Source organism: Myotis brandtii, unplaced genomic scaffold (genome assembly GCF_000412655.1).
Source record: "Myotis brandtii unplaced genomic scaffold, ASM41265v1 scaffold1373, whole genome shotgun sequence".
In the NCBI taxonomy this organism is placed as follows: domain Eukaryota; kingdom Metazoa; phylum Chordata; class Mammalia; order Chiroptera; family Vespertilionidae; genus Myotis; species Myotis brandtii.
This window is the reverse complement of record NW_005354889.1, coordinates 374788-386935: the sequence shown is the minus strand read 5'-3', so window position 1 is coordinate 386935 and position 12148 is coordinate 374788. Positions and strand designations below refer to the sequence as shown.

The following is a 12148-nucleotide window of genomic DNA, read 5'->3' as shown; positions in this document are numbered from 1 at the left end:
AGGACAAGGGCTTAGGGTATTTGGCAGGTGTGGATTGGTGGTCCAATGTATAGTCCATAGAAGGTACCTGGTTAGTCACTCAGGTATTTCCGGGCTGCAGGTTACGTCATACTCCGCCCACCAGTTGGGGGAAGGGAAGATCTATCATGAACAACTGTACCCACAAATGGGATAACCTAGATGAAATTTTTGGAAATATACAAACTACCAAAACTGATTCAAGATTATAGAAAAACTAGAGGCCTGGTGCATGGATTTGTGCACCTGTGGGGTCCCTCGGCCTGGCCTGTGGACATCCCCCAAGGGGTCCCAGATTGTGAGAGGGCAGAGACAGGCCAAAGGACCCCACAGGTGCATGATGGGGCTGGGGAGGGACTGTAGGAGGGCTCCAGGGCATGTCCAGCCTGTCTTGCCCAGTCCTGATTGGCCAGACCCCGGCAGCAAGCTAACCTACTGGTTGGAGCGTCTGCCCCCTGGTGGTCAGTGCACCTCATAGCGACTGTCAAACGGATGCATATTAGGCTTTTATTATATAGGATGAGCAAAGGACCTAAATAGACACTTACCCAGAGTGGACATACAGATGGCCAAGAGACATATGAAAAAATGCTCAAAGTCACTAATCATCAGTGATGCGAATTAAAACAACCTCAAGCCTATCAGAATGGCTACCATCAACAAATCAACAAATGACAAGTGCTGGCAAGGATGGGGGTGGGGTGGGGAAGGGGACCCTAGTATACACTGCTGGTGGGAATGCAGATTGGTGCAGCCACTATGAAAAACAGTATGGGATGATAGGGAGGACTCTGAGATGCATATAGCTAAGTGAAGTCATTCTGGAAAACTATAGAGACATAAACAACTATACAGACTGTAAATAGAAGCTCAGGGTTCCAAGGGTTCAGGGGAAAGGAGGAAGGATGAAGGTATACAGCACAAGGGATTTTTAGGGCATTGACGCTGTTCTCTACAACACTATTGCGATAGATTTATGAAATTTGTCAAAACCCATTGGTTGTACAGAAATGTATAACCTCATTGTAAACCATGGACTTTACTTAATAATAATGTAATAATACGGTTTCATTAACGTTAACAAATGTACCACACTAATGCAAGATGTAAATTAGAGGAAACAGTTTTGAGGAGGGGAGTATGTGAGAACTTTGTATGATCTGCTCATTTTTTTCTGTAAAACTAAAACTCCTCTAAAAGTAAATTCTATTAATTATAAAAACAAAAATATAAAAAATAAAAAAAAATTAAAAAAAAGAAAAACAGTATGGGGTTTCCTCAAAAAAATTAAATATGGCCCAGCTAGAGTCACTCAGTGGTTTAGGGTCGACCTATGAACCAGGAGGTCATGGTTCATGGTACATGCCTGATTCCCGGTTAGGGCACATGCCTAGGTTTCAGGCTCAATCCCCAGTGAAAGGTATGTAGGAGTCAGTCGATCAATGTTTCTCTCTCATCATTGATGTTTCTACCTCTCTATCCCTCTCCCTTCCTCTCTGAAATCAATAAAAATATATTTAAAAATAAAAAATAAATATGGAACTTCCATTTGACCCAGTAACCCCACTTTGGCAGGTGCCTCATGCTACTGGGACCCGAGAGGGATTCTCAGTGTACAGGAGTCAGTGACATGACATGTGGAATATTCAGCGATAACAGGCAAAACAGCAGCCAACCGCTCTCAGAAACTAACTGGGCTGATAATACTGTGGATGAAAGGGGCCACATGCTAACCTGACAAGCTCAGGGGGGGCCTGCATGGCCGTCTTGCAAACTCAGAGACCTAAAGTAACCACAAAGGATGGTCTGAAATTAAACTTTAACTAAAAGCAGTTATGGTGGGTAGTTACATACTAGGCCGGTATCTACACTGACTAGGTCAACCTTTACCTTAACTGAGCCTATCTGTCTTTTTGCATCTATAAAGAAAATTGATAAATATCCCTGCTCTCATGGAGTTCATATTCTAAGTGTTGGTGACGAAACGGAATTTTTGGACTGGAACCTGGATTCTTTGTCTGCCAGAGTCAAAGAATGAATCCAGGGACAGAGGGTAGTATAGCAAAGGTGGAGATTTATTGAAGAACAAGTACAGACTCCCACGTGGGGAGGGAGAAGGGTCCCACCCACTTCCTATTTCCATGGTTTATAAAGGCTGCAGTTCCTGTGCCCTGATATCCCCTCTGATTGGTCAATATTCCCTTTCTAATTGGTTACTATAGTGACTCCTGAGGCCCTCCTCCCTCATTATCCTATTCCAGTGATGGTGAAGCTTTTGAGCTGGCGTGCCAGCATTTTGAAAAACAAAGATTTATATTTTTGATATTTATTTTATATATTTAAATGCCATTTAACAAAGAAAAATCAAGTTTGCGTGTCAGAGGTTCGCCATCACTGTGACCTATTCCCTCTGGGCTTTATTCCTCCTTTATTTTGTAAATATAGACCTTTTTGGCTATTTCCAGTTCCCTTGTTTTATGGAAATATATATGTTGCTGCTCCCTTGTCTTATGGAAATGTAACTGCTCCTGGCTTCGTGTTATGGAAATGTATATTTTCCCAGTCTGTAGTCCTGTGTTTTTCCATGGACCCCAATTCTAAAAATTCCCTAAGCTTGCCTATTTCTCCTAAAATTCCTGTTTCAGTGACAAGAGAGTTGGGTTTGAGAAAAAGTGGGAATGTTGAATATGCAGGTGTGATACATATGGAGGAATTGGGAGTAGGGAAAAAAGTTGGGAATCTTCCACCTATTTGAGCCATTTAAAGCCGTAAGACTGGATGCTTTTTGTAAAGTTTGTGAAAATTTGCAAAAACTTAGAGAAAATGTGGAAGGATGCACTGAAAGACTAGAGCAGCGGTTCTCACCCTTTGGGGGTTGGTCGTTCTCAACCTGTAGGTCGCGACCCCTTTGGGGGTCGGTGGACCCTTTCACAGGGACCATCGGAAAACACATATATAATTACATATTGTTTTTGTGATTAATCACTATGCTTTATGTTCAATTTGTAACAATGAAATTGGGGATCACCACAACATGAGGAACTGTATTAAAGGGTCGCGGCATTAGGAAGGTTGAGAACCACTGGACTAGAGAGAAAGGCTGAGGTTCAAATCTCAGCTGTAAGTCTCTTGGAAGATGACGGCAGGCTCTTAAAGCCCGTTAGTAAAATGAAAAGAATAACACAGCTTTCCAAATGGCTCCACCATTGCCACTTCTTGGCTTCGAGAAGGGTTGCGACTCAGCCATTTTCAGTGAAGGCGGGAGGGGACTTCCAGTCACCATCTTGAGAGACAGCAGACGAGCTCCGAGCGACGTACTCATGAAGGGCGGGCCGAAGGCACCGCGGGCGGAGGCGCGCAGCCGTAGTCCCGCCCCCAGGTTGGGCTCCACCTCTCGGCCCCACTTCCGCTGGGTGAGGTCGCTAGGCGTCGCTGCCGTAACTCGCGCCGGCGGTTTGCCGCATCACGGAAGATGGCGGCTGCAGCGTTGAACGTCGGGGTGGGCTCCTCTACCTCGGGGCCTCCGGGGGCCTCGAGCGCGGTCCTGCAGGCCGCGGCCGGCATGTACGAGCAGCTCAAGGGCGAGTGGAACCGTAAAAGCCCCAACCTCAGCAAGTGTGGAGAAGAGCTGGGCCGTCTCAAGGTAGGGGCGGCCGGGGGCGCCACGAGGGTCTACCAGCGGTTCTCAACCTGTGGGTCGCGACCCCTTTGGGGGTCGGACGACCCTTTCACAGGGGTCACCTAAGACCATCGGAAAACACATATATAATTACATATTGTTTTTGTGATTAATCACTATGCATTAATTATGTTCAATTTGTAACAATGAAATTGGGGTCACCACAACATGAGGAACTGTATTAAAGGGTCGCGGCATTAGGAAGGTTGAGAACCACTGGCTCTAGACCGAGCGGAGTTTCCAGACGCGGGGTTAACCGCACCACGTCGGGGATCAAATAGAGTGAAGGATTCGGAACAGCCAAAGTGCGGACTTGGGGTGAAGAAGTGAGAGGGGCCCGGGACCGACCAAATGCAGCCCCACGGTGGAGGGGTGATGGAAAGAGTGGTTTGGGCACAACCAGTGAGAGGGCAAAGTTTCGGTGCTTGGGGGCCTACCTGGCTGGAGTGGCAGGACGGGGTTTTTCTGGTGGCGGGTTCTGGATAAGACCAAGTGGGAAACGAGGCCTGGATACGGTGATGAAAGAAGGCTGAGATAATGGGCTGTGTAGTCTAGACCGGACCAAGTTTGGTTCTGAGATACTTGGGGTTAGGGATGCATCTGTAGGGAGTGGGAGGCCAGCCAAGTTGTGAAGGCTGGACTAAACCTACCAAAAAAATGTCTTATAGTAGAGGACTAGAGTGGGGCTCATGGTGCTTCAGACCAAGTGTTTATGGGGAAGTAGAAATACTGCGAGCTGGACCAAGTTTGAGTGGGGGTGTTGCCAGATAAGAAGTGAGGTGTGGGCTGGACTATACCGGGGGGTTAGCATCCCTCCCGCCCTCGCTGTGTGGATTGGGGTTGCGGGGAGTAAGCTGGGCTCAACCCAAAAGAGCAGTGGTTCTCAACCCTCCTAATGCCGCGACCCTTTAATACAGTTCCTCATGTTGTGGTGACCCCCAATTTCATTGTTACAAATTGAACATACTTAAAGCATAGTGATTAATCACAAAAACAATATGTAATTATATATGTGTTTTCCCATGGTCTTAGGCGACCCCTGTGAAAGGGTCGTTCGACCCCCCAAGGGGGTCGCGACCCACAGGTTGAGAACCACTGCAATAGAGTATGGGAAAGGTCTGCAAGAACTGAAGGTGCTAGTGTCCCCCCACCACCACCAGGCATGGATTTTGTCTCCTGATTCCCCAGTAAGGCTATTAATAATTGTAATGTGAGGCAATCCTGAATGAGCACTCAGGATTTATGAGGACTGACTCCTTTAATGCTCATAACAACCTAATGAGTAAGCGATGATGATGAGTTACATTTTCTAGATTGGGAAACCAAGGCCTAGAAAAGGTAAGTAACCATTACTTGAATTCCCATCTTCTTTCCTTCCTTTTTCCCTTTCCATTCTTTCTTGTCAGCTGGTTCTGCTGGAGCTCAACTTCCTGCCAACCACAGGGACCAAACTGACCAAACAGCAGCTCATTCTAGCCCGTGAGTGTCACTGGAGTTGGTGGGGAGTAATGTGTTGGGGGTCGTGGCAGGAATAGTACTGTGGTGGTCAGGAGAGGGACTCATTCAACTGAGAGTCTGCCCTGTCACCCACAGGTGATATACTGGAGATTGGGGCCCAGTGGAGTATCCTACGCAAGGACATCCCCTCCTTCGAGCGCTACATGGCCCAGCTCAAATGTTACTACTTCGATTACAAGTGAGGATGGGACTCTGCCTGATTGGGGTTGGAGGGGTTACATGGCAGCTCTTTGATCCCTGGTGCTCTAGCCTGGGAACTTCCTCTGCCGAGCTCCATCCCCAGAGACTGTAGGCTCAGGAGGTTGGCCTTGAGGCCCTGAGTCTCTGTTGGCCTCCATTCTGTCTCCCCCTCCACATTCCCACACTACATTTCCACTTCCCAGTGTAGCCACCATTACCTTTCATATGCCCTGGCCCCAGCCTTAACCCCTTGGATCATTCCTCCTCCACCCACACCCACCCCATGGCAGCCAGTAGGATCTTTGTGACACTAAACTTGGACTATGTTGATCCCCTGCTTAGAACCTGTCATGGCTCTCCATAACCCTCAGGTTCCAGGCCTCGTTCTTTCCTGTGGTCTCAAATGCAGTATCAGCACTCTTCCTAGCTGCCCCCATCCCAGCCCTGACCCCTCCGCCTGTGCTTCTCCTATCCCAGGCCTGTCTCTCCTGCTGGACTATGAGCCTCCTAAAGGCAGAGGGGTCTTGCTCACTGCTGTGTCCCAACTTTGCCTAGCATGGGGCCAGGCCCAGGGCATGGATTCAGTGAATATAAAACTGAATGGTTTTATAGCTCAGTGGTGCCTGCATGGATTAATGATTAAGAATTTGACATCAAAAGTCAGACAAACCGGAGTTTGAAACTGATTTTGTCAATTCCCGATTATGTGGTCTTGGGCAAATGACCTTACCTCCCTAAGCCTCACTTCCCCCCTTAAAATAAAGGCAATGATTCTTAATATCATAATCATAACTAATACTTGTACAGTACTTATTTGGGCCAGGTACTGTTCTAATCACTTTAATCTAGGTTAAATCACTTAATTCACTTAACCCTTCTTCATTTACCCTCCTCTTATGATATGAGTACTGTGGTGATACCCATTTTACAGTTGGGGAAATTGAGGCTGAGTCACTTTACTGAAGTGAGGTCACTCACTTGGGCCCATATGATTTGTGACTTCTTACCTCTCTGGACATTAGTTTCATCTGAAAAACCAGGGCTCAATACCTCTCCCAGGAGACAGCCTAAGACAGTCATCAGGGGTCCCTGAAGCCTGGAGTGGAGGCACAGTAGGTACCTAAGTTCTTCTTACCTTGGTTCCCTCAACCTGGTTCACAGGGAACAGCTCCCTGAGTCCGCGTACATGCACCAGCTCTTGGGCCTTAACCTCCTCTTCCTGCTGTCTCAGAACCGGGTGGCTGAGTTCCACACGGAGTTGGAGCGGCTGCCTGCCAAGGACATCCAGACCAATGTATACATCAAGCATCCTGTGTCCCTTGAGCAGGTGAGTCTGGAGAAAGGGAAAGGAAGGGCCTGGCTAAGGAGGGTGGTGCAAGGACAGACATTAGGGAGGGTTTCCTGGAGAAGTGGATAGGGTTCACCCATCTTTCAGTCCATAGACTCATTTATTTATTTGTCCAACAAATATTGAGCACCAGCCATGTGCCAGGCACTGTGGTTGGTTTTCAGACTGTACAGTGAACAAAACAAAATCCCTGATCTTGGGAGCATGACATAGGGTGGTCAGGGAAGGTCTTGCTGAAAAGGTGAAATTTGAAAAAAAAAAGACTTGAGAGGAGTAAAGAACCCAATTATGTGGACATCTAGGGGAACAGTGGTCCAGGTAGCCTGGACCTTCTGCCAAAGGTCCCAAGGCAGAAACATGCCTGGTAGCCTGGCTGAGGGGTAGCAAAGAAGACAGTGTTTCTAGAACAAGGTCAGCAGGGTGAGAGAAGAGCCTTAAGGCAGGCGGCACAGCTTGGGCAAAGGAGGAATAGGCTTGCGGTACATCCAGCTCTGTCTCCTCCTGTGATTGGATAATAGATGATATTAGTACATATCAGCGCAGGGCAGGCTGGGAGTGTGTGTGTGTGTGTGTGTGTGTGTGTGTGTGTGTGTGTGTGTAAATAAACCAGAGAGGCCTTTCTGGTAGAGCAGGTGCCCATTCTGCATGGGAAATGGGTGTTCCAGCAGAGTGGGGCTTATGGTAGCACTGGGAGTATGGTGAAGCCTCAGAGGGTAGGCCACTAGTCTCTACCTCATCTTCTCATCTTCCCTCGGTCTCCACAGTACCTAATGGAGGGCAGCTACAACAAGGTGTTCCTGGCCAAAGGCAACATCCCTGCCGAGAGTTATACCTTCTTCATCGACATCCTGCTTGACACTATCAGGTTCATGGGGAACCAGGGCCTCTGTGGTGTTCAGAAAGAGCTTGGAATCTGGAGTCAGGCAGCCCTTAACTGAATCCCATTCTGGCCACTTGTGATCTGGGGAGACTGGGCACATCAGTTTTCTTTTTCTATGCACTGGAACTGGTCATGAGATTGTGGAAAACAGTCTTCATCTCGCTCTGGGCTGTTTACCAGTGTGCCTATACATTCCAGACCCAGAGCATTGATTTAGCAACTAGACAGTGCTCAGCAACCAGGGACCATGCTGCCTTTCTTAGAGGTGTTCCATGAGTCCTGCGACCTCACCTCAGATCACCTAAACTGTGAAGCCTTTAGTTTCCACTTCTTTAAAATGGGGCCTTCAAATCCCACTAACCCTTTGGGGGTTGCTCTGTGCACAAGTGACATCACAGAGGAAGTTGGGCATGACATTTACAAGTCCTTTGAGAAGTAAAAGAGTGTCCAGGTGGTGGCAGAGTATCAGATTGAGATGGGTTTCCATTCCTCCCAAGCCCAGACAGGTGGTGGGAGTGAGGATGGCAGTTTTGTGGATTTGGGTTATTTTTAATTATGAAACATTTTGACTCCAAAATTAAAGGAGTGAAAAGTGAGTGTCCATATACTGCTTGGCCTAAGAAATAAAATACTTCAGAACAGATGCACCCTCCCTGTCATCCCCACCCAACTCCCCCCAAGCTAACCCCTTCTGTTTCAGTGACTCCATGCCTTGCAGTTTTTCTACTCAGTGTTGATCATGATACCTCTTGGCAAGGGTACAAGGAACCCCCTCAGGATTGGATCTAGAAATGGAGTGCAGCACCCTTGTAAGGGGGTGGTGTTATGTGAAAAGACCCCCTACGTGGGAATCCCAGGCTGGCTTTCAGATAGCCTGAAGTCCTTGTGTCTGGGAGTGGAATTCAGAGTTTGGGCCAGGAAGTCAGAAAGACCTGAGTGTGGCCCTGGCTTTGCAAGCTGGTCAAGCTTCTCCCTCTCTCCCTAAGCCTCCATTGGTTAAACAGGACAGGTAACAAACATATTCCAGTAGTTGGTACTGAATTGAAGGGTCAGAACTTACCCATGTCAGACCAGGGAGGACAGAGCCTGGAGTGCTGTCTGTATTCAATAGTGAGAACTTCATCTTCCCCCAGAGATGAGATTGCTGGATGCATCGAGAAGGCCTACGAGAAAATCCTCTTTACTGAGGCCACCCGGATCCTCTTCTTCAACACACCCAAAAAGATGACAGACTATGCCAAAAAGGTGGCTGGGGTGCAAGGGGTCATGGGGCTAAGGGGTGCACTTACTAATAGCTATGAGGGTGGCCTGGAGGGACTTGGAGCAAGACTGCCCAGGTTTAAAAATCCAGGTGTATATCCTCAGGCAAGTCACCAAACTTCTCTGAACTTCAGTTTCCCTATCTGTAGAATGAGGCTAGAATTTAACATGTGGGATGAGCTTAGCATAGCATCTGGCACGAGGTGGAGGTGAAAACTCAGTATATATTGGCTGTTGTCCTTAACAGAATTCCTTGGAGGTTGTCGCTTTTCCCCACACAACTTTGCTTCATTTGGTTTGGGGTATTTGTGCAGGAGCAGTGCCCCTGGACATGCTGGTGCATGGGGTGCAGTGACCCTGGCTAGAAGAGGTGAAATTGACCTTGAGTGATGGTAGCGGTTGATATTTAGTGGGCCAAACACTATTCTTAGCACTTTACAAGTGTTGATTGAATTCTCATAGCAGACTTGAAGAGGAGTGTGATTAGGGTCTTCGTCTCAACCATGGAGAAACTGAGGCACAGAGAGGTGAAGTTACTTGCCTAGAGTTGTGCGGGTAAATTATGACTAGTAAAGCAAGCCAGGGCCTACATGGGTAAGTGCTGGCTCTATGGGGTGGGGAGGGAGCCTATGTGATCACCCCACCCATCTCTCACCCCTCCCTTTCTGCAGCGAGGGTGGGTCCTGGGCCTCAACAACTACTACAGCTTTGCCAGCCAGCAGCAGAAACCAGAAGATACCACCATCCCCTCCACGGAGCTGGCCAAACAGGTCATCGAGTATGCCCGGCAGCTGGAAATGATCGTCTGAGCCCAGCAGGAACTGAGTGGGGCAGAGCTTACATTATTGAAAGCAGTTGCAGTGCAGGGTTTTCTCTAATAAAGGTGAATGGACATTCTCTCTCCTAAGTCCTTGTCTCCCTAGGTGGAATGGTGGGGAGTCAAGTCCTTGTCCTTGAAAAATTTGGAAGTTTGAGGGCCCTCAGGGTCGGTCTTGGTCCAGTGGCCTTTGCAGAAGGTATCAAAACAAATGCCCACTGCAGGGTCCTTGTGGCAGTGTGGCCGGGAGGAGCACAGGCCTTGGGTAGAGGAACTGTTGCACCTGGCTGTGGACACAGGAGGGCCAGTCTAAGGTACCAGTTTTTTTTAGTGAAGGGGATGAAGTGTCCCAATTTAAAAAAAAAGTTTGCAATGAATTAAACCAGTTTTTTCAATAATATGTGAAATGGAACCCTTGTGTGGGATACCACTTTGAGACCTCTTGGAACAAAAGGCATGGGCCCTGGCATGGGCTTGTCTTGGTTTCCCACCTTCCTGAGCGAGTGCGGGGACTTACGAACTCCTATACCCCCAGCCTATGTTTCCTGCCTTGTAATTCTTGAGGTGTTTAAGGCTGAGTCCAAATCTAGCTGGGCCATATGTGGCATTTTCAAGCCTCCCAGAGTCAGTTTCCCCAGCTGTAAAATGGGAATGACCACTCCTGCTTTCCAGAGTGATTTATGCTGAACCCTTGAGTTTGGCACGAGATCAGCTCAGAAATGGAGCTGATGGTATTATGGGGAATGAGACCATCTCACTGGGCCCCATCAGTCTGGATGGTGGATGAATGGAACTTCCATTACTATTGCTCTGGGTCCAACCTGTTTCTAGGATGTGGTGCCTGCATGGAGACTTCTGCCATGCCCCACCCCACTCCTTCAACCCTTAGCAGGTGACTTGAACAGGCAGCTAGGCATCTGGATGTTGGTTATTTTATTGTCAAGGAGGGGAAGGTAGAAGCCATTGAACAGACTACACTCAGTTGGAATGGGTGGCCTGCAAGTCGAAGTGCTCCAGCCCGGCTACCAGGGAGCCGGCCAACTTGATGGTGGCAACCCAGGAGGGCTCGCTCAGGTGGTTGGTGGGCGTGCTCAGCCTAGGATGAAAGTAGATTCAGCAGAGTCTGGCTGCGTGGTGAGGCTTTACCCCTTCTAGGCTTCACTTTCTCCATCTACATGAGGGACCATGTCTGAATATACTATAGGCAGTCTAGGGCAGGGCTGTATCCAGTTAAACTAAGTAGGAAAAGGGGGCTGAGATTTGGTGATAGTGTGACATCCCCCACTCCCCCTAATCGGAGCTCCAAGGGGTCCAGGGCAGTGGGTCTCCTAGTGATTCAGGATTCCCAGGAGCCAGGGTGACCGATCCTGAAATTCAATGTGGGGGTAATTGGATTATAGTGTCTCCCCTGGATCTGAAGACTCAGGAGTAGTCTGCAGCACTGACTGGAACATCAGTACCTGCTGGCAGTCAAAACCTTGGGTCCCAGAGTCATAAGTTGCCAGAGGCTAGAGGGAGGCGTGGCAGTTTGAGGGGCTAGACCAGGGACTTCCTTTGGAATCCTGCATTTATATCCCTTTGGTTCCAGAAGATAGTCATCTCCCTTCCCGTCCCTGAGGGGCTTGGAACATGGCCCCTCTTGGTACTCTCAAGGACAGTGTCAAGGCTGTGAAGACTGTCAGCTGGGACCAGCTTCCCTCCCTGATGGCTCCAGAGAGTAATGAAAGTAACAGGGCCAGGAGTCAGCTTGAAGGGTTGGAGCCCAGTTGGTTTGAGTTGCAGCCAAGGAAAAGGTCAAGGGTAACCTGGGGTCATGAGCAAAAGGACTAAGTGGGACTCTACCCAAGGAAGTTGGGTTTGGGACTTAAAAGGGGTATGCCCTTCTCTCCATAACTCCCCACTTTCCCTCCCTAACCCCCTGCCTCCCCTCACCAGGCAGACACGTTGCGTGGCAGGCGGCGATGGCGTGGCTGGTGGCGGCAGTAACACTTGCAGGGGCAAGAGTTAAGCACCTGGAAGGGCGGCCAGTGGCGTCGGGTACCAGTGTTAGCCGTCCCCGCTGGAGGAGCTCCGCCACCACCACCTCCACCACCGCTGTCAGTCATGGTAGCTGCGGTCCGTTCACGAGGACCCTCTCCAGGTGCACCATCCTCACGGGTCGCGCCCCGGGCAGCGCGCGGGCCCTTGTTTCTGCGCGTGCGGGTTTTGATGGGCGCGGGCGTGGGCGCAGGTGGTGATGGCTCGGCTTTAGTGGGAGCTGGAGCCGGGGATGGGGCTGGGGCCTGGTCTGCAGCCAAGGCGAGGGGCGGGGAGGGAGCCTGGGTGGACTCCAAGTGACCTGAGCCTGGGTTTGGTGGGAGCGCTGCGAACAGTGGCGTTGGCTGGAGAACTGGTGGCTGCGGTATGGGCTGCGGCGCCAGAGGCGGCGTGGGTGGTGGCGGGGGCGGG

General features: G+C 49.4%; 2 protein-coding genes across 2 annotated transcripts in view; one reads left to right on the top strand and one right to left on the bottom strand.

Annotated features, from left to right (window-relative positions):
• Positions 1-3323: 3323 nt before the first annotated feature.
• PSMD8 (proteasome 26S subunit, non-ATPase 8) lies at positions 3324-9790 on the top strand. The gene is given in 8 exon segments (XM_005860620.2): positions 3324-3426; positions 3429-3661; positions 5104-5176; positions 5291-5393; positions 6557-6722; positions 7508-7608; positions 8757-8868; positions 9555-9790. Coding segments are annotated over 8 exon segments (1014 nt in total). The 5' UTR covers positions 3324-3338; the 3' UTR covers positions 9693-9790.
• An 826-nt stretch (positions 9791-10616) lies between these two features.
• The window catches only part of GGN (gametogenetin), a 4160-nt gene continuing 2628 nt past the window's right edge, over positions 10617-12148 (bottom strand). The window contains exons 3-4 of the mRNA XM_014535090.1: positions 11633-12148; positions 10617-10796 (exon numbers count right to left, since the gene is read on the bottom strand). Coding sequence (XP_014390576.1) covers positions 10679-10796; positions 11633-12148 — 634 coding nt within the window. The 3' untranslated portion in view covers positions 10617-10678. The remainder of the gene's footprint in view (positions 10797-11632) is intronic.